At 34.4% G+C, this 22,998-nt stretch overlaps 2 protein-coding genes and 1 pseudogene across 4 annotated transcripts; all 3 read left to right on the top strand.

Moving 5' to 3' along the window:
• The first annotated feature begins 2,174 nt into the window (after positions 1 to 2,174).
• Positions 2,175 to 8,448, top strand: LOC145590020 (transcription factor GTE1-like). Its single transcript, XM_081646750.1, has 9 exons — positions 2,175 to 2,349; positions 2,642 to 2,734; positions 3,363 to 3,584; positions 5,503 to 5,580; positions 6,100 to 6,324; positions 6,449 to 6,547; positions 7,444 to 7,502; positions 7,900 to 8,050; positions 8,160 to 8,448. The coding sequence occupies exons 2-9, from the start codon at positions 2,669 to 2,671 to the stop codon at positions 8,352 to 8,354; spliced, it is 1,095 nt and encodes a 364-aa protein (XP_081502876.1). The 5' UTR covers positions 2,175 to 2,349; positions 2,642 to 2,668; the 3' UTR covers positions 8,355 to 8,448.
• Positions 8,449 to 11,549: 3,101 nt separating this feature from the next.
• Positions 11,550 to 16,552, top strand: LOC145590019 (putative alkaline/neutral invertase B). 2 transcript variants are annotated; one of them, XM_081646748.1, is made up of 5 exons: positions 11,550 to 11,738; positions 12,958 to 13,471; positions 13,774 to 14,205; positions 15,037 to 15,595; positions 15,917 to 16,552. In XM_081646748.1, exons 2-5 carry the CDS (start codon positions 13,025 to 13,027, stop codon positions 16,210 to 16,212), a joined length of 1,734 nt encoding a protein of 577 aa, XP_081502874.1. In that variant the 5' UTR covers positions 11,550 to 11,738; positions 12,958 to 13,024; the 3' UTR covers positions 16,213 to 16,552. The 2 variants fall into 2 exon arrangements, with proteins under 2 accessions (XP_081502874.1, XP_081502875.1); XM_081646749.1 differs by lacking the exon at positions 11,550 to 11,738 and having other exon boundaries at positions 12,638 to 13,471.
• Positions 16,553 to 17,734: 1,182 nt separating this feature from the next.
• Positions 17,735 to 22,657, top strand: LOC145588313 (uncharacterized; annotated as a pseudogene). Its single transcript, XR_014101577.1, has 6 exons — positions 17,735 to 18,225; positions 19,716 to 19,915; positions 21,459 to 21,600; positions 21,682 to 21,762; positions 22,045 to 22,169; positions 22,253 to 22,657. The product of XR_014101577.1 is annotated as an uncharacterized LOC145588313 (transcript).
• The last annotated feature ends 341 nt before the right edge of the window (positions 22,658 to 22,998 follow it).

Raw genomic sequence — 22,998 nt, 5'->3', positions numbered from 1 at the left:
ACCCTTTAGGGAAGGGATTTGCTCGTACTAGTGGTGTTGCGGCGATCGAATGTTGGTGCAGCGGCCCGTGGTGGTCGGCTGGGGTCGATTCGTTAAGGCTAGTGAAGCTAAAGGTGGTGTTGTGGGTGGTAGTAGAGGTTGGACGGTGGTGATAGAGGGGAGATAAAGGGGGTGTGGTTGCTAAAATTACAATATTACCCTTGGTGTGGTAGTTAAATTTACAAAATTAGCCTTGATATTAACAAGTTTTGTTGATATCTGATATCAACTTGTATTTACTCGTAAAAAATACAAATTTACCAATTGTGTTTTTTGGGATAAAATAAGTTTATCACATTAATGTGATGCTAATAGGGAATTTATGTTGGGTTATTTACAAATTTGCATACTTTTTGTTTAATAGGGTGATTAGAAAGTGACATACTCCTACTAGCCTAATGTAGATTAAAGAAACTAATGGGGTAATTCTTACCCTTGCATCGTGTAAGGATTTCGAATCCTAGTACAACATGTACTTCGTATTGTTAATTGATAAAGTATATGTGTCATGAAAAAGTATACTCTATCAAAAAATTAAGTTGATTATAATACATATAGTAATATCTTATACTACTTTCGTTTTTATTTAAGTGTCTCACTTTGACTGGTATACTTGCTAATGCATAACTTTGACCAATGATATCTATCAACTAATACTAAAACAGAATATGCTTACATCATTTTTGACACATGTCAAACTATCATTAAAAATTTTCCTGCCAAAACAACATATGATGTCATCTATAATTTTTTATTATTATTTTTGTTATTCTACTTAGCGTATTTTTTAAAAGTACGTGTATAGTTATTTTTGGAAAAAACATGCATCATTAATGTAATATAATGTATACTACTTTTAAATATTTTCAACACAACTAATCAACAATAATTTTTTTTCTCAATTTAATTTTAATAATTTTGGCCTTATTATTTCAATTTTCTTATACACATTGCATTTGTATATTTCATATGAATTGCCTTATTTTTTATGTTATATCACAAATTAATTATGGAAAAAAAAAAATTATTACTACCGTGCGATGCACGGGCACTAATCTAGTCTTTAATAAATATAAATCATTAAAAGCTGATATTTGAAAACTATGCTTTGAGATGATTCTAACACTCCCTCCGTCCCAAATTACTTGTAACGTTTTGACTTTTTGCACTATTCACACATCTCACTTTGACCATATTTTCTATCTATTACTCCGTATATGAAAGTCAATGTAACCATGTAAGATATTGTTGGGTCTATTTTAATGTATAGTCTATTAATATAAAATTTTTTATAAATATATGTTGAAAGATATCGATGGTCAAACATGTGTATCGGCAAATGTGTTCAGTCAAAATGTTACAAGTAAGTTGGGACAGAGGGAGTAAGTATTCATTGATTATATTTTATATCAATTGGTTGTTAGTGTTGTGGTGATTGGAACTACACTTGGTATGGAGGACCCGTGTTCGATCCTCCGTAACCCGCAACAAAAATCGTGAGGAGACTGGAACCTAACCACCCAGAACTGATCCCCGAATCCAGATTAGCCCAAAGGGTGAAACGGGTGGAACACCAAAAATAAAAAAAAATGATAATATTTTATGGATCTTGCTAACAAACGCCCCCGGGGCGTTGGATAAACATTTAAAATATTACCTAAAATAGTTTTAATTTGGAAAAGCATGACAAAATCATGCGTCGATCAGTGTAATTAATGTTAATTTTTAATTTAATTTTTCTACTTTTAGCTAGCTTATCCAACGCCCCCGGGGCGTTGGTTAGCTTTTGCCATATTTTATTTTACACATAAAGGTTAAAGTGGTGCATGTGAATAGTATCAAATTGAAAATGTGACACTTAAATAAAAATGGAGGGAGTATTATCACAGACTGACAGGAATACCAGATTAAGAAACGGAGAAGAAAATAGGTGGACTATATCCCTAAAGCGCTTCTTAGCTAATTGAGAGGGTTTAATTACTTGACCTGAAATTTGTTACTCCGTGTGTGAATTTCCAATCAACCACGCCAAACTAGTGCTCCATCGATCACGAGTTACATGACCTAAAAGTCCTTATGAGTTAAACCGCCGTTAATTATACTGTAACATAGTCAGCTTCCAGACACTGCAAATTGCTGCTTTCCTCTTTGCCATTTTTTTCCCCTTTTCAATTTTAAGTTGCTCTCCTCTTTCTCTCTGTACTCCATCGAAGCTTACTCTGAGTTCTTCATTGTAGCAGCTTCTCTTCTTTCTCTCCTCCATTGAAGCAGCTTCTCATCTTTCTCTCCTCCATTGAAGCAACTTCTCAGGTAAGATTTATTATTTATTTATTTATTTATTTTTTCCTAATCATAGGATTTTAGTTTCACACCATCTTCTTCTAAGGTAGATTTATAGTTGAACTATGAATTAGAATTACCAAAGTTATGAAAAATTATAACAATTGATTTTGTTGCTAGAATTTTACTTTGTGCAATTTGAGTTGATATTCTTAAGCCAGAAGAATATTATTTGATTTTTCAAGCTTAATTTTACTGGGGTTACTAATGTGTTGCGAAACCCTTAAATTTTACTGGGGTTTTTGTGCAATTGGTATTTCAGATGGAGGGTGAGAATTGACAATTGAAAATGGGTGATTATGGAATGGAAGATTACAAGAATCGAGTTGATGTTGTGTTGTCACAAGTCAATACGGTGAGTTTGCTTCTGAATTGGAGTTGTGTGAATTGCTAGTTTAGGGTATACCTATCTTGTTGGTGACCGATCACTTTGATCTTTTAAAGTAAAAGAAAATTTGTAAAGAGTTGTTAGCATGAATATAGCACCATAAGCATGTCCAATGTTGTTGCATTTCAGTATGATTAAGAATGCATATTGCAATACATGACATGGCAATTCTACCCTTGGTTGAAAGAGCTTGTTTGTTCGTAACAATAAAAATCCATGAGGTATAAGGTAAATGAACTAATTAGAAGTATTTTTGTGTGTAATTTGATGCAAAATTTCCCATGTCAATATCTGTTGCATACTGTATTGCATTTGCATCAGCAATTAGTAATCTTAGGGATGTGACATGTGATATGAGTGACGCCTTGGCTTTTGGCCTTGCCTGGCTGGCAGCAAGTGTCGCATTGGCCCGGGATTTTGACTTAGAGGTGTTCCGCGTTCGAGCATGCTTTCTTTGTTGCAAGTATGTTACATGCTAAAATATATTCCAATGTTAACTTTCTTGCAGACCAGTCTGGGAGTGTGTTATTCCTTTATCGTCAATGTGTCTTTATTGTCTGTATGAGGTATAATAACATGAGTTATATGTATGCAGATCGAGAAAAAAGTTCGTGAGGTTGAGCAGTTCTACCTGAACACCAGTAAAAAGCAAGCTAACAGCTCAAAAGGTGGCTCAGCTTCTAAGGACAAAGACAAGGATAAAGAGAGACATGTTACTCAAGCCAAAAAGCAGCAGCAGGATGCAACATGCAAGGAAACAGCTGCGTCAAAGAGAATGCAGGAGCTGATACGTCAGTTTGGCAAAATATTAAATCAGGTATTTTTTTTGTTATATCTCATCTTTTTGTTTATACTTGTTTAAATAATAATTTTTACGAGTAAATATTGGAAACAGTTTTGTACTTCCGTGAGTTGCGTCCTCAAGTAATATTTCTTTGGTAAGTACCTTTCATTTTTGGGTACTGTTGTCTACTTTTCATGGAGTTATTGATGCACGGCAAATATGGCAAAGTATACACGAGTGTCCTCTGTAAACCATGGTTTTCTTATGCTTTTTAGGTATGAAGTGTATTTGGGGTGATAATGGGCATATGAATTCTTCATTAGAGGGATACAAATCCTCTGATAGCTGTTCTTCTTCCTATTATTCTGAACACTAGATATTCATGTATTTGCTTGATTGACGTCAAGTCGTCAAGAACTATTTGCGTATATATTGTGTTTTCTCCAGAATCTTCTTCACTTGTCTTGAGTAAATATGAGTTATGAATTGGTACTATTGTGGTAATTTTGTAGCATAATGACTCTGAATTAGCTGAACATGGGCATGTTTAGATGGGAAGTATAGGACTTTAAAGCTCTTTTTGTGATTATTTGGGGGCAGGGAGGGTCTGGGTCTCTCCTCTCAATAAGTCATTTGTGAATGGGAGTGATTGTTTTGTTAGTGGTTAAGTAGGAGAGTAGGTTTTCTGGATAAGGTGAGAGACAAGACATATTGTTCTTAAATTCGTAATTGAGAGGGAGATGTGCCCATTTCACTCAAATTCTGGTGTCTGGACTGTGGAATTAAGTTGGCAGCTCTCTTATGGCCAACCTAAAACTGAGCTGCAATCCAAAAGCCTACCTAAACCTTGTAGATTTCAACTATAAAAAGATGCTGCAAGTGTGTTGAACGATAGCCTTTGTGCATAAGATTCACCTAGATGTTTGTGGTATTTTCTAGAAGGGAGAGGAGAGACCACAGAAAACATAAGGAGGCATTCAGCTGACAGTGCTGGATAAGTGGGCAGGTTCTCAGTTGAGCCAATTAAACAATCTGATTATTTTCACTTTCCAAACTACCGACCACAGTATCAAACTAGCAGCAGGAACCTTTGGAATGATTTCGTCAAAATCTCTCAAGCTAATTCCTTTGCAGCTCTTAAAAAGTTGTAGGTTATTGTACATTAGAGTTGTTAAATAGAAATAAGGTCTCCTTAAACATTTTCACTTGTATGCTGATTTAGGACAAGGTTGTTGCATAAGATGTAGCTTACCGCCTTACATGTTTTATGAAGTCAGTGGAGCTTGCAGTATCCAACCTATATTGCCCTTGAGTTCTCAACTATTGCTAAACACATACTTCCTCCGTTTTTATTTAGATAAAATACTTCTTTCTTGCCTATGCAATTATGCATATCTTCAGTCGTTAATATCCTTAATTGTCAACATGTAAAAGGTATAAAGAAAGTTGATATTTCGAAAGTATAAATCAAGGTGAATCTAACCAAACTCCACATGACTATGTTTTTCTGTAGAAATATATTGTGTAAATTTAGAAATGTTTCATCTAAAAAGAAACGGAATAAGTATATCTGATTTGTAGAGTTTGCTTCAGTTATGCAGTGCCAAAAAGGTGCTTGGTATGGGAAAGAAGGGTGAAGTAGTTTTGGTTTGCTGAAATGTCTAGGATGTGTCCTTCAGCCATTTGGTTGTGCGTGTGACAAGGAGAAACCATTGAATTTTGGATGAAATTCTTCACTTATTAGTGCTGCCTGCACTACTTCCTTTTTCCTGATAAGATGTTTGCTCTGCTTTGTACATGTGGACCTCCTCAATTGCTACCAATGGCTGGATACATGGTGCTGCGGCTGTCCTTGTTCTTACGCTCTTGGTCAATTGCCGCAATCTATAGAATCGTACTTCAAATTGGATAATTGTCCTGATAATCCGCAATTTTTCCCTGTGCTTTTCAGATCACTCAACACAAGTGGGCATGGCCTTTTATGGAACCTGTAGACGTCAAAGGCCTTGGTTTGAATGATTACTATGAGGTAAAGTTGAATCCTTTCTCATTTTATTCACTTGTTTAATTCTTTTCGTTTTATACTGTGAACACTTCTTTGTTCTTCCTAAAACTTTTCTGCTTAATCTTTACTGGTCAAAGTTTGATACTGTTATCCTTTAATTTGTTAGAAGTTGTAAGAATATTATTGTTAGATTTGTCTTTGTATCTTCCCTCTCGTCTTTCTAAAGTATAACTGGAGAAATTGATTGTCAAAGTTCCATCTTGGAGAGCACAAAATGTCAAATAGGAAGTTAGAATATTTATTAATGGACAATGATATTGCAGTATCTAAGAGATGTTCTTTTTTTTTTTCTTTTTTTTTTTTTTTTTTTTTTTTTTTAATAATTATGGGGAATTGGGGACTGTCTTTATTGCACTTGAGGTGTTTTCTTTGATTTGTTGTGAAACCTTTACGGACTGTTTCCTCCAACTTATCTGCTTTTGTTTGCCTTTTGAGTTATTTAGCTGCTGGAAATTTTCTACTCAACTGTTCTGTTTCTACCAGATTATTGAAAAACCTATGGATTTCAGTACGATAAAGAAACAAATGGAAGCTAAGGATGATAGTGGATATAAACATGTAAGGGAGATCTGTGCAGATGTGAGGTTGGTTTTCAAGAATGCAATGAAATATAATGACGAAAAGAATGATTTCCATGTCATGGCAAGGACCTTGTTGGCAAAGTTTGAAGAGAAGTGGCTACAGTTTTTGCCTAAAGTTGCGGAAGAGGTGAGATTCCGGTGATCATTAGACCATTCTTTGTGTGATCACAGTTGTTAGCTGTTTGTTATATAACAGTTTTTTCATATTTTATCAATCTTTCACTATTAAAAAAGGCAGGTTGCTGTTGCAGGAAAAAAGACGAGAAGAAGAGGAGGCTGATGTACAGCTTAGCATGCAGCTAGCTCAAGAGGCTACTTATGCCAAAATGGCTAGGGAAATAAGCACTGAGGTTTGTTCCTTTCCTCGGAATGATTGGACTGTTTCTGTGAAACTTTTAGAATATTTTTAGCAATTTTCCAATCAATGTGCCTGTCAAACATGATGCATGAGAGCACTAAGGTAAAAATATATGTTTACTTTTTATTTTATTGTACTATTATAACAGAAATACTTTCTGAAACCATTGCAAACTACTCCAAATTTGATGCCCAAAGTACTCTCAAAATGAATGGACTATAAGTATTCCATTACTAACCCAGGTAAGTTGCACTTAAAGCAAATTACCCTATATGAATATGCAGAGGATGTCCATACTGCTTGAAATTTTCTCATTTAGAATTTAACCTGAAGTCTCTCTCTTCAAACAGCCATTTAAAATGATTTCTTTCTTGTGTTTCTGGTTGATTTCTAGTTGTTTCCTAACTGAAATTGACTTTGAATTAAGCTTCACCTGAATAGTTTGTGTTTCTGAAGGTTATTTTTCCAACTATGATTTCAGAAGTCCATAATTACCTTGTGACTCAAGTAACTTGATGCAGCTAAATAAATTTCACAATCACTGTTTTGACAGTTACAGGACTGGTTATCCCTGAAACACCATGTTTACTTTTAATATGTCTGTAATAATGATTAATGTACAACATATCAGAAATTCTCTAAACATCTCGGTCATTCTTTTGTGAAGTAAATAAACTAAAATTTGGCTTATTATCAAGTAGAGATGTGGTACAAATATCTTACTAATATAAAGTTTATCAGGGTAAATGGCTCTTATAACTTCAACCATTTTCCCTTCAGGCAATGTTCATGTATTTGTTGTTATCTGTTATACAAAACTCTATTCTATGGGTTAACAATTTTAGATATGTATTTTACCCTTATCTTTCCTCTTAATCTTATTTTCAGCTTTTTGAGGCAGATATTCACCTTGAAGATCTTAGGGAACAACTGGTTCAAAGGTGCAGGTAAACGATGATTGTCCTATATGTATCAATTGTAGTTGCTTAACCTATTATTGTTTTATTACTACTAAACCTAGCAATGTGTATCTGATTCAAACCCAAGTTTTACCCAAAATTACATGACCTTATTCTAGTCCAAATTGAGATTGATCCAACCCAAAATAAAAATTAATGTCTAATTGACAAAAGATATGTAGATATTCCGATCTGAATCAATCTAAAACCAAACTAAATGACTAATCACTCAAAATTGCTGATTATTACCACATTGCGCCCAATCCAACGACTTGTTTGCAACCTTTAATTAGAGTGTTTTAGTAGTTATTTTGGTTCTTTGGCTGAACATTGGCCTATGTGCTCTCTGCAATTTTAAATGTGAATTTGAACCATCAAACGTCAGGAAAATGTCAACCGAAGAGAAAAGGCAGCTTGGCACAGCCCTCACAAGACTATCCACCGATGACCTCAGTGGAGCTTTAGAGATTGTTGCCATGAGCAATCCTGGGTTTGTAGCAAATGCTGAGGAGGTGGACCTCGATATAGATGCTCAGGTACCCTTTTCCTTATCTAGTTTGCTGGATGTATTGTCTGCCCCACAGGCTAGCATCTGGTCAGATAAATTTAAGGTTTTTACATTTGACATGGCTTTCTGTTGCTCAGAGTGAATCTACATTATGGAGGCTAAAATTCTTTGTAAAAGACGCGCTGCAAGCTCAAGGCAAGCCTGCAGCAAGCATGGGTGGCAACAATAACGATAACAATGAAAACAATATTAATAATTCTAAACGGAAAAGAGAGGCCTGTGACGCCGTTACCAAGACTGCCAAAAAGAAGAGTAAAAAGGTAGCATCTTGATTGTTGTAACTTGTAACAATGTAGAATAGATGAATTATGCTCTGTAAGATCTGTAACTATAGTAATATCTTGAAAGAAATATCACATTTTTTTTTTTTTAACTATGACTTGATTCCCAGTTTGGTGCTGTATAATTGACTGTTTTGATGTAATATGTAGTCTGAACTTGTAACCAAGATGACATTTTACCAAACCTTTCCCAAAGTGCCCTACCCCTGGGAGCATAACTGAAACTCAAGGTTTGAATTTCAGAAAGTTATCAACAGGCCTCAGATATATGGAAAAAATTCTGTAGAAAATGAAACTGGAACTCGAGCATACGAGTATATATCCCTTAACAGGTCATGTGTGGGAGGTTCTTCAAGGGATTCATCAGCGAACTCTGTTTCTATAAAGGGGAACCACATCTCCTTTAGAAGGTAGGCAGCAGGAAGGCAGGAACCTGCTGAACCATACCGACATCTTCGTGTCACGCCATCATTTTCCTGTAATTAATCTTGACATTGTATAATTATCGCAAATTAGATGGTACTCTTGGGTGCACCCAGTTATAAATTACACCTTATATTCTTTAAACTTTATATTGCTTTCAATATGGTTCATGTTCTTTTAATTGTGAACTACTTGTAAATGTTTTGATTTTGTGTGTGTGGGCGCATTTTTTTTAGCCTTTATGTTACTTGCTTTTTATTAATGTCTTTGAATAAAGTATTTATGTTATTTTGGTGCACAAATTAAATGACATACGTTTGTCTTTTTTTTTTGTTTGTCAAAATCAGTGTCTTATTCTAATTTAGTCACGTATACCACTTTGACAATATTTGTGTTTTATATACGTCAATACATGATTAAACATAATCATGTAACATTGACAAATGTGTGTCGTCAAAGTGGGACATTCATTTTGTAACAAAGAGAGTATGATAATTATCAGCCAATCACGCCAAGCCTTTGCTACTAGCTAGTCGGGAGGCTAATAGACCGCCGTAAGTTTAACTGTACATAGTAAATACAACAAACAGACACTGAAAATTGCTGCACTTAATTATTCCGTAGTCCGTATCATGCAGCAGCTATACATAAACATAGCTATCTATCTCACGTCAGATTTTTATTATTGGATCCAATGTACCCGTACACGTGCGTGTTTCTAGCTGCGATTATACTCCAATTCTCAGTTTTTTTTAGTTATTAAATTAATTATTTTAATTATTAATAAGTAATAAACATAAAATTAAAAAAGAAAAGGACAGTACTAATGTTATTTGTATCAAACACACATGCATCTTGCTTTCCTCCTAAACCCATCTTACCTTTTATAATACTCGTACGTAATTTCTTAACCAACCAATTTGTCATTATCTTTTTCCCAAAATGAAAAGCTAACTTAAAAAGGTTTATTGCCTCATTTAATTAATTAAAGAAAGATTCTATATTCTTTTAATGGTCAATATGCTTACAACAAATGCGGGGTTTGTAAACTGATAATTTTTAATGGAAATTTATTTTAACTTATTTATTTATTTATTGGAATATTACTATTTTTAATTATAAGATATTCTCTTATAAATGTTAGTTTACTGTTTATAAAAATTGTTTATGAGAGTAAGAGATAGCTCAAGTGGGTAGTGGTTCTCTCATCAATTTCATGAGATCAAGGGAAAAAAACTTGCTTATAGCAAATCATCATACTCCGTATTTGAATTCCCATGTTTTTTTGTTTTTGAGAAAGAATTTACATGTTTGTTAGACATGATAAGTCAATAAAATCTTTTATTTTGAAATTAAGTCAATTAATTATATCTTTAACCATATTTTGCCAATTATTAAGGAGAATCAACACTTTTAAAATTTAAAGTAATTAACGCCTTCAATTCTAGTATATATTTTTAAAACATTTCAATACCTGTATTATGCAGAGATTTCACTAATTATTGACTTATGTTTAACATACTTGGATATGGTTACTCAAAATAGCACGAATAGCAGGTAAATAACGTACCTTGAATGAGGGTTTACTTCGATTGGCAAAATCAGGATCTACGGAGTATAATTTAATAAAAAAAGATTATCCTATTAAAATAATGTATATTAGTAGTATATATAATCTTAGACAACATTTATGCTACAAGGAGTCTTATGATTAGTTTAAATAGTAAATCATTCAATGATACAACATGCGGTCTTATAGGAATCACCGAATCATTGACATCATTTTGATAATCTTTATAAAAACACCTTAGATACCTTGATAATTTTTGACATTGCATAGTATATAGAAACTTGCAATTACCCAACAAAAATTGAATATTAACATGCCATTAGGACCAACAAGTTGATGGAGAATAACCTTGAGTTGTTACCCTTAGGAAAGAGAGATTCAAGATACATAAGTTGTATTATCTTTATGTATATAGTATTAACGAGACAAGATTTTTAAGTTGTTTTTCAACATCGATGACTATAATTTTATTAAATATGTAATCAAGCCAAGCTTAATATTAATTATTTTGGTATAAAAAATATAATTTATTTATGGGTAATGCTATATGCAGCCCTTAGCCTTAAGGGCTGCATATAAGCATTTAATATACTTCCTTTTTTAGTATTAAGTTGGGTTTTTATTGACAATTCACGAGTATATCGATGTAATAAATGTTTATTTATTGTCTATTCTTTTCACTTTTAACTTCTTATATGCAGCCCTTAGGGCTGCAAATATCTTTTTCCATTATTTATTAACAACACCCTTCTTATTTCTTACAAACAAAACACGTAATGCTAATTATTTCGTATACATTAGCCATCTCAATAATGACACTCCGCAAGAATTATTCAAACGAATATTTGTACTCAATGCTTTGGACCACTTGGGCAATTTCTTTTTTCCACGAAAAACAAGCACCTTCTTTTAAAAAATTCATTATACTAAAAATGTCCTTTTTATCAATTATTTGTTAAACCTAGTTTTTTTTTAAGCTCACATCACTTTCCATCTAAAGACGTCTTTCTAAAAACAAATAATTTCTTTAGACTAAAGTGAGACACTGAGACCCCTACAAATACAAATAAGTTGAGTTGATGACGCTCAGATTTGATTTGTCCTTTCGTATAGACCAAACTCTCTATTCACTAAACTTAGCAGCCAGTCATTTCTTGTGTTTCACCGGCTTAGCCGGTCATTTCTGGGTTTTTTTAGTTTTTGTGATCAAACTTACTAATTTCCCATTTTTGTATATGAATAATTTCTGGGATTTATTATTCATATAATTATTATAATTATATAAATAAAAATATCTAATAATAACCTTGTTTTGGTGGGAGCTGTCTCTTTTTTCTCTCCATTTATTGCTCAAGTGAAGTTGTGGGTTTTTATTATACGAGGTCAGTCTCAATCATCTTTATTTCAGTCATTTTTTGACACTTGATTTTAGTTTTCTTTTTCTGGGTATTTAAATCATGCAGAATTATTTCCTGGGTTGTGTTTATTTTGTTTCATTATGATTTGGGTATGTTGTTATTCATGATTTCATGCAAATTTTAATGTCATTTATGATTTTTCTTGTTAACAACGATATTCAATATTATTGATCTTATATTTTGATGCTTTATTCTAGGAATTGTCAATTCAATTGTTCGTTAAAAATGATGTAAAAGTGTAAAATTTAACAAATTTAATCAGTTTTTAAATCTGAAGATGTCAGAATTTACAAAATGAGGATTTGAGTATGGCCTGTGTTGTAACTTGTATGTTAGGACTGTTCTGGGTGTTAGAGATTCATACTTATCAATTTATCATTAACATTTTATTTTATTTTATTTTATTTTATTTTATTTTATTTTTTGAAAGTTATCATTTACACTTATATTAGTATTGGTTGTTTGGAAATTGGAGCAGACTTAACTACAATCATTAACACTAATATTCGTATTGATTGTTCAAAATTCATGCTGACTTAACTAGAATATGAGTGTGAGTATGTGATTATGCTGTTATGATTGTTGAAGTGAAGTAATTGAATGAGTGTTAGGGCCTCACGGGAATCACACCTTAGTTAGTTGAAACCGCGCTTACCTATAAAAAGACAGAGCTGTCGAGTAATGATTGGCTGGGGACCGGCTTATTTCGAATAAGGAAAGTAATAATTTATAACTTTGTTTAGGGGTTCACGAGGGTTATGTATCTGTTATTGAAATGGCAAACTACAATTAATGTTGTTTTGGTGCATTAGGAGCCACTAAGGCAATAGTTGTACACAATTTGAAGACAATGTTCTTGGTTCTGATAATAGAGGAACATTGATCAGAAAAACTAAGTGAAAGTTTTGCAGTAGCTAAGCTAAAAGAAATTGCTGATTTCGCTGTCAGTGGAAGCTGTTTATATGCTGTTAAAGTGGTCCATTTGTCCTGAATTCGAGAGCATCATAGGCAAAAATTTTGGTTTTAATCAACAATGTATGGCCATGTATAAATGCTCTTGAGTTCTGCTTGTGGATCACCTGTTTGAGTTTAATTTGCTTCTGTAGTGTAGTTGATGTTTTCATATCTGGACTGTCCTGCTTGTTGGTGTGTGTAAGGTTTATCTTTATAATTCCGAATGCAGGATTTCAGAGGCAAAATACGACACCAGATTTTTTACACTTGAACCTTTTGCCTTTAGCCCTTTAAGAATGTCTGGTATGTCAGTTGAAGTTCCCCAGAATGGAAACATAGGCCCACTCGATGTTCCATATGCACTAGATGAAACTGAAGATTCTGACTTTTCAAAGCTGTTAGATAAGCCAAGGACTTTGACTTTGGAGAACAGACAAAGATCCCTCGATGAAAGATCTCTTCATGACTTCCTTACGTCACCTCGGGTTTCAACTAAAAATGCTGATAATATTAGCCGCTTAGCAGATCATCTAGAAAATATTGTTTGCTCTGGTCGTCGATCTGGTATCAACACCCCAAGGTCTGGTTTTAGTACCCCTAGGTCACGTTCTAGCTTTGAGCCTCACCCAATTGTTGGTGAAGCCTGGGATGCATTGAGACGTTCTTTAGTTCACTTTCGTGGTCAACCTGTAGGGACTATTGCAGCCTTAGATAGTTCCGAGGAAAAATGCAACTATGATCAGGTAAATTCCTAATTTTATCTTGTCATTTTATCTCCATCCTGTAAGATGTTGAACCATATATCAGGTTGCTGAATAATGGAAATCTCATAATTGATCCTCTAAATTGAAGCTTGGAATCTATGTTAATTACATTGAGTTCTGATGATTTCATGCTGAAAAAAAAGTGTGCTTAAACATGTGTCACTGTTATACTCTGGTGCACTTCCTTACCTTTAACAATATTTGAATCTAGGTGAATTGAATTTTCTGTAAGGTTTGCCCACTAGTAATTGGAAAAGGTCTAATTGCATTCTTTCTTTTAGGTCTTTGTTAGGGATTTTGTTCCAAGTGCTTTGGCTTTTTTGATGAATGGGGAACCAGAAATTGTTAAAAACTTTCTTCTGAAAACTCTGCGGCTGCAATCATGGGAGAAAAAGATAGACCGGTTTCAACTGGGAGAAGGAGTGATGCCAGCTAGCTTTAAAGTTTTCCATGACCCAGTGAGAAATCATGAAACTTTGATAGCAGACTTTGGCGAAAGTGCAATAGGAAGAGTTGCCCCTATTGATTCTGGATTCTGGTGGATCATATTGCTTCGAGCATACACAAAAAGTACAGGAGATACTTCATTAGCTGAAATGCCGGATTGTCAGAAGGGTATGCGTCTTATTCTCAGTTTGTGTCTTTCTGAGGGTTTTGATACATTTCCGACTCTCCTCTGCTCTGATGGTTGCTGCATGATAGATCGCAGAATGGTAAGCTCGCTCATACACCTCTCTACGCTGATTCTATTGACTTTTTTTTGTCATGATTTTATTACTGTCTTTTTCTATTGTATGATTGATGACTTCTTTGTAAAAACTTGTTAGTGGAATGAGGAAATGCACAGTTTTCATATGAATATGAGCTCATTTAGTAAGAGTGGTGTATTGTGAGTGAGATGAAAATTGACTAGGTTAGTTCCATGCTTGGTTTGATGTGTCAAATAGACGAACTTCCATGAATTGTCAGTTTGTCAATATATCCTGTTATCAAATAAGAATCGACCAACAAGGAGCTAAATCAGATCACTGTAAATCTTGTAACAATGACTAGTCACTTATGTTCTTCCACCACATATCAAAGTTGGTTGAAGTTGAGTCCTGTCAATAATTAATTTGGATCTTTCACCAATTGGTATTTTCTTTGTCTTGGCATTCACCATCATGAATTATTTACTTGCTATTATAAGCCTACTCAAAGTCATATGTGACATAGAGAGCAATAAGTAGGAAATTAGAATCAGCATAGCTCTCATAGAGGCCAACTTTATCACATAATAGAACTGACATTTTGTTCAACAGATGTTAACATCAATATAAGCTATGTTTTAAAAACTGGAAACCATACTGTTTTTACTTTCCATATTCTCTCCAGATTTTACTGCCACAAATTTTGAAATAGCAGAAATACATCATTGTACTCGGTTTATTCCATACAGAACAGATATGCTATACATGATCTGAGGACTTGTTTTCAGACTGTTTATACCGTGTTTCTACTATGAATCCTGATATATATTTTAACTTGCGAATGCTGTAGCGTAGGGTGTTTATGGATATCCACTTGAAATCCAAGCCCTGTTCTTTATGGCTTTAAAGTGTGCTTTAGTTTTGCTCAAGCAAGATGTTGAGGGGAAGGAGTTCATTGAGCGGATTGTCACACGTCTAAATGCTTTGAGCTTTCACATGAGAAGTTATTATTGGATGGACTTCAAGCAGCTTAATGATATATATCGATACAAAACAGAAGAATACTCTCATACTGCAGTAAACAAATTCAATGTGATGCCAGATTCTCTTCCAGAATGGGTCTTTGATTTCTTGCCTAATCGCGGTGGCTACTTCATAGGAAATGTCAGCCCTGCAAAAATGGATATCCGTTGGTTCTGCTTGGGGAACTGTATTGCAATCCTTTCATCCATGGCCACACCAGAGCAATCCACTGCTATCATGGATCTTATAGAAGCAAGGTGGGAAGAATTGGTTGGTGAGATGCCACTAAAAGTTTGCTACCCAGCCATTGAAAGCCATGATTGGCGCATTGTTACAGGATGTGATCCTAAGAATACACGATGGAGCTATCACAATGGGGGATCCTGGCCAGGTACACTCTTCTTCTTTCTTATTTTAAAGTACTATTCTCATACTGTGCAGGAGATATCTGGCCTGGAGAGTACAACTCTGTTTGTGGCATGATGTTGCGAAGGCCAGTATATATAATAAGTATATGCACTTTCGAAGTGGGTTATTGGTCCCCTAGACAATGTAGAGAGAAAATAATGTATGTTAAACTTAACCTTCTTAGACGAAAATAACAAGATTTATACTAGGTGGTGGGATTTTAACTATTTTTAGAAGGAAGATTTACTCTTCTTGAGCTCTATAAAGGTGCATCTAACGTAAACTGCAAACTCCTGTGGTTCAGTGCTCATATGGCTCCTTACAGCTGCATGCATCAAAACTGGACGCCCACTGATAGCAAGACGGGCCATAGAACTTGCAGAGTCACGGTTATTGAAAGACAACTGGCCTGAGTATTATGACGGGAAGCAAGGGCGATACATTGGGAAGCAAGCCCGAAAGTGTCAGACATGGTCCATTGCTGGTTATCTAGTGGCAAAGATGATGCTAGAGGACCCTTCACATTTGGGTATGATCTCTCTGGAGGAAGATAAACAGACGAAGCCTGTCATGAGAAGATCAGCTTCCTGGACCACCTAATTCAAGAATTGTTCCTTTTAATTAGCTTAGGGTGTAGAACCAGCTCACTGTACACCAGGAATTGAGATTTCTTTGCTTTATGCCTTTCTTGTACATGCACATTTCTTGCTTAGGTGATCCCCTTCCCCATGATTGGTCGTGATCGAATTATATGATGCTATTTGGTGCATAGTGCATGCGATTCACGCACACCAGATGCTCGAGTGCATGTAACTCATACATTGGAGGTGCATAATGTTCATTTGCACATGGTTCATAGGTATACACACGACTGATTTATGGTGAAATTAGCTGGAAGGAAAAAAAGGCCATTGCCTCCAAATAAAATTGTTTTTCGAAATATGGATTTGACATAGTATTCCAGTCTTTGCCTTTTCTTTTTATTTGTGAATGATGAATGAAACAATCTACATTTGTTCTTGTTCAGGTTAGTTTATTTTATGTTAAGGTCAAGATTACTCGGTAACGGAAAGGCGAGCTTCTTTTGCATGGTTGGGGCGTTGGGGATGCCCCAACCAGTTGGGAATTTATGATATATCATTAAGTCAATAATGTGTTAAATTACATCTACCTTCAATTTTTTTGATACAATTGTTTTGTGACAATGATTTTTTGTGAAAGTCTCAAGGTTTCACTCTATATTACAAAGTTCGCCAAGCAAAAATCCTACATGACTCGTAGTTTTCCCTTGATAGTTTAACAATTTTGCAAAATTTTTAGGTTTAAGAAAACTGTCATCAAAAGTTGGTTTCTCACAAAGGAGATATCTACTACTCATCTAATGCCTCAATTAAATATGAATTAGGGGCTAAACTTCAAGTCTTCAACATATGAAGTTGAGTTGGTGTCCAACCCAATCCCTATAAACAAGAAAGAGGTGACATTTGTATAATGTTCACAAGAAAATAAACACGTGTGTTATATCGTGGAACCATTTTAAGTTTTTTTAATGTGGAAATACAAGTATATTAATGTCAAACAAGATATGAAAAAAGATGTTGCCTAAATTAGATTTTGATTTGCTTAATTTTCCAAAATTTTCCATCACCTTTTTTGAATTGATAATTATAAGGAAACTTACCATAATCATTGTAAGTGATCCACACATATTTACTCAAATTTCTATTTTAAATACAAAGCTTGATATAACCAAGGATTCCTGAAATTTATACAATTTAACCGAGATTTTCTCATAGTTCATAAATACACTATCCTAACTCCTCACCAAAATAAACAAAAGGCTATGTTGACTTTCTATTTTAATACCTATACTTTTTTAATCTAATTTAAGAAAAAATTAAGTTATAAAATCACTTTTTCTTTCCTTTTTACAAATTCATATTCCTCTTTTCTTTTAAAATATACTTTTCACCCTTTTTATATTTCCAAAAAAAAAAAAAAAAAAAAAAAAATCCAATTATAATTAAGATTTGATAAAATCGTTTTCACTTCCTACAAAAATAGATAAGTACAATATCATAAAATAATTTAGTCCAACAAAGTCAAAAAAATCATTCATAAATTCCATAAATCTCTCAAGAAATTCCACTAAAAAAAAAGAAAAATAAGCTAATTTCTTTATCTCTCCTCATTTCTCATTAATATTCATATTCAATTTTATGGAAAATCTTTAGCTAATCACACCATTTTCTCTCTCATCACCTCCATTACTACACCACCTTCCCAATTCTCTAATCAAAATCAAATCTTGATTAATTGGTAACAACGAAGAGGGCAAAAAAACCCTAATTTCTGAAAAAAGTTCCCAAATTTGAAGAAATTGAGAGAAGATGAGGCCTCAGAGAAAGACGATCCATACGATTATGGCGTGGTTAAGAAGGCAACCGCCGAAAGTGAAGGCGTTTCTTGCGGTGGTCGCCGGAATGGCGGCGTTGGTGTTGCTGAGAGCGGTGGTTCGTGACCACGATAATCTCTTTGTTGCTGCTGAAGCTGTTCATGTTATTGGAATTGCTGTTCTTATCTATAAACTCACAAAGGAGAAAACTTGCGCTGGTATTCTTCTTTTTGCCTGAATATTCAGCTTATAATTTGAGTTTTTTGATTTTTGATGTTGAATTGTATAATTAGCTGTAATAGTTCATCAATTACAAGATCATATTGGGTTTTTGTTTAGATTCAAAGGTTCTTATTAAGGGGGTTTGGTAGTTTAATTTGTGCAATTGTTATTGAAAATGTTTATAGTTTACTGTTGAGGATTTGTATTGAATTAAGTATTTGGTGCTTTATATGGTGTTCTCTTTTGCTCAATTAGGTGGATTTTGGTAAAGAAAGTATTTTGTGGCGTTTTTGTCTCGATTTTTGTTAGTGTATCATAGGGATCCTTCTGTTGAAGGGGGTTGGGAGACGGGGCGGTTGCTTGGGGAGGATGTGGATTGATTTAAGATTCTACCATTTGTTGTTGTAAGTTGGAGAAGAGCAAGTTCGAGTTAATTCATCATTCTATAGTTGCCCTCGTTTGATAATATATGAGATATGATGATAAGAAAATGTATGAAGTATTTATAACCCGGCTATAAGCTGTACTGTAATAAGGTTGCTTGGATGTTTGTATTAACTGTACATCTATATGATTAGAGTGGTAGTGAAATTATTTCAAGAGAATGAAGGTGATTTATGATGAAGGCAATGTGTCTTTCTTGTTGTCTGTGGCTATAACGAAAAGAAATGTAATTATCTGTGTGGAGTAGTTGTGTTGCTAATTGCAATTAGGGTGCTTGACTTTGTGTATGATTGGGAGTGAATTTTCATGAGAATGGAGGTGGTTGATGATGAAAGAATTAATTATTCTCAATTGTCCCTTTAAGTCTTTAAGATGATATCTGATGATATAGTATGTAGAACTTTGTATTTCATTTAGTTTGCTTAATTATGTATTTTAGATCTGGAGTGAAATTTTCTCAAAAATGAAGATGGTGGATGATGAAGGCAATAGATGGCAACACTTTTTCTTCAACTATATAAATAGTGTGTGGATTTTGGGCCAACATGATAGAACCAGTAAGAAGAGGAGTGAGATTGGATTTTGGTTGCATAGTACTGAAAACTCACAAATTAGCTGAAACTTTTAAATTTTGCTTGAATTAAGACCATACCATATTGGCGTGTTTGTACAATGTGTTGTGCACTTGTGCCATTATTTTAGATTATGTTTATTACATTTATGATGTCCGTAGTATTACTTTAGTACCTCCGTCTATCTCTTTATTGTCAAAGTAGGCTTGATTGCTCTTGGCAATAGGCCATCATTCGTTTCCTAAAAGTTCTCTTTGAGGAGTCATGGCTGAAGCTAAATATCTGCTTATTGAATTATTTATTTCAATTTGAACTATGTATAACTTCTCCAACTAATAGAATTCCCTTATTTTAAAATACCAAATGACACTGCTGTCTTTGTATTCTATAGCTGTAGCTACAATCTTGTGCGGTGAAGTTATCTTTTCTGATGTTTGAATAAATTTTTTTCCACTTTGGATGATTTGCAGGACTCTCACTTAAGTCACAGGAGCTTACAGCTATATTTTTAGCAGTTAGGCTGTATTGCAGTTTTGTCATGGAATATGATATCCACACACTGCTTGATTCAGCTACCTTGGTTTTCACATTGTGGGTCATCTATATGATTCGATTTAACTTGAGGTCAACATATATGGAGGACAAGGACAACTTTGCTCTATATTATGTGGTGAGTGAAAGTACTCTGACATTCTTTTCATCATTCTTTAAATTATTACTGTATCATTATCTTATTTGGCTTGGATGGGAACATATTGGGAATAAATTACTGTATACCCTTTACTAATACTCTTTTCCTTTTCAATGGCAAGATATAATATTCTTTCATCCCTTCCCTAATTCCAATTCCCACTTCGTAAGCCCCCCCCCCCCCCCCCCCCCCAAAAAAAAAAAAAAAAAAAAAGACTTGGTATTATTTTCTTGAGGAATAGACCTCTTATGTTCCCATTGAGATCATAATCCCCAATCCCAACATGAAATCCCACATATCAAATAAGTTGATACAGTAGTGTGGTAACTGGATGTAGTAGTGATGATAGTTTCTTTATATAGTATTATTGATTTATTGTAGTAGCCAAGGGGTGATGATGAGAGCATATGGATATTAGAAGGTCAAGATAGTCCTGTAGATTTTCTGTTCATTGAATTTGGATGTGCTGAATTTTTCCATCAAGGGTGTTTGGTGTTTTAATTTTGAAGAGCCACAAGGACTAGTGCGTGAGAATTGCTAGTCAAAGAGCCTTATTTATATAAGTGGTGTATTCCATAGTAAGATTAGATACCCCCCCTGTTTAGTCGGTTGTGCAACAGGGCAATATCCTGTAAACACTCTTTTTGGGTAAGATGGGCTTGCTAGTAGTCGTTATTCTTGCCAATATCCTAGAAATTTTAACTTCTTGCATTAAACCAAATCACCAGTAAAATTTTCTACAGCCACGGCTCACATCACAGGGGCTTGATCTTGGTTTTCCAATTAGATGTTCTGCTTGAACTTTTCTCAGTTGTCTTTATATTTCTTTTTGCTCTGTTTTGTTTCTTTCTCATTTTCTCCTGCGCTTTCTTTTAAAGGTTCTATTTGGTGGTAAAATGTTCATTATTAGTCAGTTATGTGCTTGTTTAAAAGATCAGAACAACCATTATAATTGTTAGTCTTGTGTTGTAGGTCAGCTACCTAGACTCTAGTAATGCACAAGAGGACAGTGTTAGGGCACCTAGAGGCTATTGCTATTGCTAGATATGGCACTACGCCACTATTAATTAATGTTATTTACTCTTAAGGTTAATATTATACAAATGTAGCTTTGAAGCCATCTTTGATGATATTTTTTTTGGTCCCTGTGCATTTTCCCATGTACAAACTCCTATTTCTTGTTATATAATAACTGTATTAACACCAGGAATGATATGCAACCCTACCAGGAAGGGTATGCATCCCTGCCAGCTCTCTTGGGGCCTAGGGGGTGTGAGGTGTGACTTGCTTTGCAGCCATTGTGGCATGATCTGACACTTTTGGGAAACAAAATACTTTTGATGCATTTTGTGGACTTTGATAATTCCTCTGGTGTTTATATTAGTAAACCAAGTCTTCCTGCCACACTTACTTTGTGCTGAATAAGTGTACTCTGACATATATATTTTCCATCAATGTCCCATATTCCCCATTTTTTTATTGCCGTAAATGGTTTTAATTTTCTCTATCCATTATTTTGCAGCTAGTACCATGTGCTGTTTTAGCAGTTTTGGTTCATCCATCAACTTCGCACAATATCTTAAACAGAATTTCGTGGGCATTCTGTGTATATTTTAGAAGCTTCCTCAGTGCTTCCTCAACTTCGGGTTATGCAAAATACTAAGGTCCAGTATCTCAGAAAAGGTTCACCAAAATATTTCATTGTTTAGATGTTTTTATTCCTGACTCTTAAATTTTATTTTCAGATCGTTGAACCATTTACGGCGCATTATGTATTTGCGCTTGGAGTAGCAAGGTTCTTGAGCTGTGCCCATTGGGTTCTTCAGGTTTGATGGCAACTTGAACCTCTTTGAATTTATTTAAGAAATTCACATAAACTTCCCCTTTTCTTTCTCTGCATCCAATTCTTAAGAATTAGAGACAATTAAAAGGGAAAATGATTAAGATATAGTTGTCCAACTGCTTGTTATCTTTAGCGAATGTCAGAAGGCACTACAAACAGCAATCATTAAATGCATTTGTGTGGCAAACTTCAAGCAAATGCATAATTTCTGAAGGTTCTTGATCATATGTTTCAAACAATGACTGTTTTCTGCAATCTTCACCAGGTTTTGGACAGTCGTGGGCACCTTCTAACTGCTTTGGGATATGGGCTGTGGCCATCATTTGTTCTTATCTCAGAGATAGTGCAAACTTTCATTTTGGCAGACTTCTGTTATTACTATGTTCAAAGGTTGCCATTCTTGTGCCAGTCTTATTTGTCTAATTGCTTTCGTTGAACATATCATGACTTCTTCATTTTTATGGCTCTTACAGCATCTTTGGCGGGCAACTTGTCCTACGCCTTCCCTCGGGAGTTGTGTAAACATTTTATAGGAGGCTGCACCAAAGAAAATGGTTTTGCAAGCTCAATGGTGGTTTAATTATGCTTATTTAACCGTCTTTGCACTCCAGATGGGCTATCATGAGCCCAATCCAGTTAGGGCTGTGTAAAAGTTAGAGATGAAAGGAGAACATTGGATTAATGTTGAATCATACGTTATTTATCTGGAAGATTACATTAATTTTACAGCATCAGAAACTCGAAACATAGATAATTGAGTATCTGGAGCAATTAAAACCCTGTTTCTCGTCACTTGTATTTTATGTGCTTGTGCCTGTATTTCATGTATGGAAATATGGAATCATATAGCTCATTTTTCACCTTTGGGATTTCTTGTCTTTGTCCTCGCATATTATTTAAAGTAGACTGTTTACCCTATGATTGGTGAGTTATGAATGGTTGAAGTATCAGTTCCATCATCTACTGTGGAAGGCATGATAATTATTTTTTGCTTGATATACTTTTTTTTTTTTTTTTTTTTTTCCATTAAAAAAGATGTGTGTTTTTTTTTTTGGGGTTGTTTAGTGAGCCACAAAGGCTGATGTGATGAGAATCGGTCCCAAGATTTACCTATGACCGGAAGGGAAACACTAACTAATCTATCCCTCATTCTCTACATTCATAACGAATGTGAATTTATAGACCACTCACTACTAGTTCCTTTCTTTCCCTACGAATT

The sequence above is a fragment of the Chenopodium album genome, chromosome 17 (genome assembly GCF_948465745.1).
Source record: "Chenopodium album chromosome 17, dcCheAlbu1.1, whole genome shotgun sequence".
Taxonomy (NCBI): Eukaryota; Viridiplantae; Streptophyta; class Magnoliopsida; order Caryophyllales; family Amaranthaceae; genus Chenopodium; species Chenopodium album.
This window is presented reverse-complemented; position numbering and strand designations above follow the sequence as displayed.

Bases quoted from the DNA above. Each gene is read 5' to 3' on its own strand.
- LOC145590020 (XM_081646750.1), top strand. From the start codon at position 2,669: ATGGGTGATTATGGAATGGAAGATTACAAGAATCGAGTTGATGTTGTG. The intron at 2,735-3,362 runs GTGAGTTTGCTT...ATATGTATGCAG, and splicing joins TGTTGTCACAAGTCAATACG to ATCGAGAAAAAAGTTCGTGA. The intron at 8,051-8,159 runs GTACCCTTTTCC...TCTGTTGCTCAG, and splicing joins ACCTCGATATAGATGCTCAG to AGTGAATCTACATTATGGAG.
- LOC145590019 (XM_081646748.1), top strand. From the start codon at position 13,025: ATGTCTGGTATGTCAGTTGAAGTTCCCCAGAATGGAAACATAGGCCCA. The intron at 13,472-13,773 runs GTAAATTCCTAA...TCTTTCTTTTAG, and splicing joins AAAAATGCAACTATGATCAG to GTCTTTGTTAGGGATTTTGT. The intron at 14,206-15,036 runs GTAAGCTCGCTC...GCTGTAGCGTAG, and splicing joins GCATGATAGATCGCAGAATG to GGTGTTTATGGATATCCACT.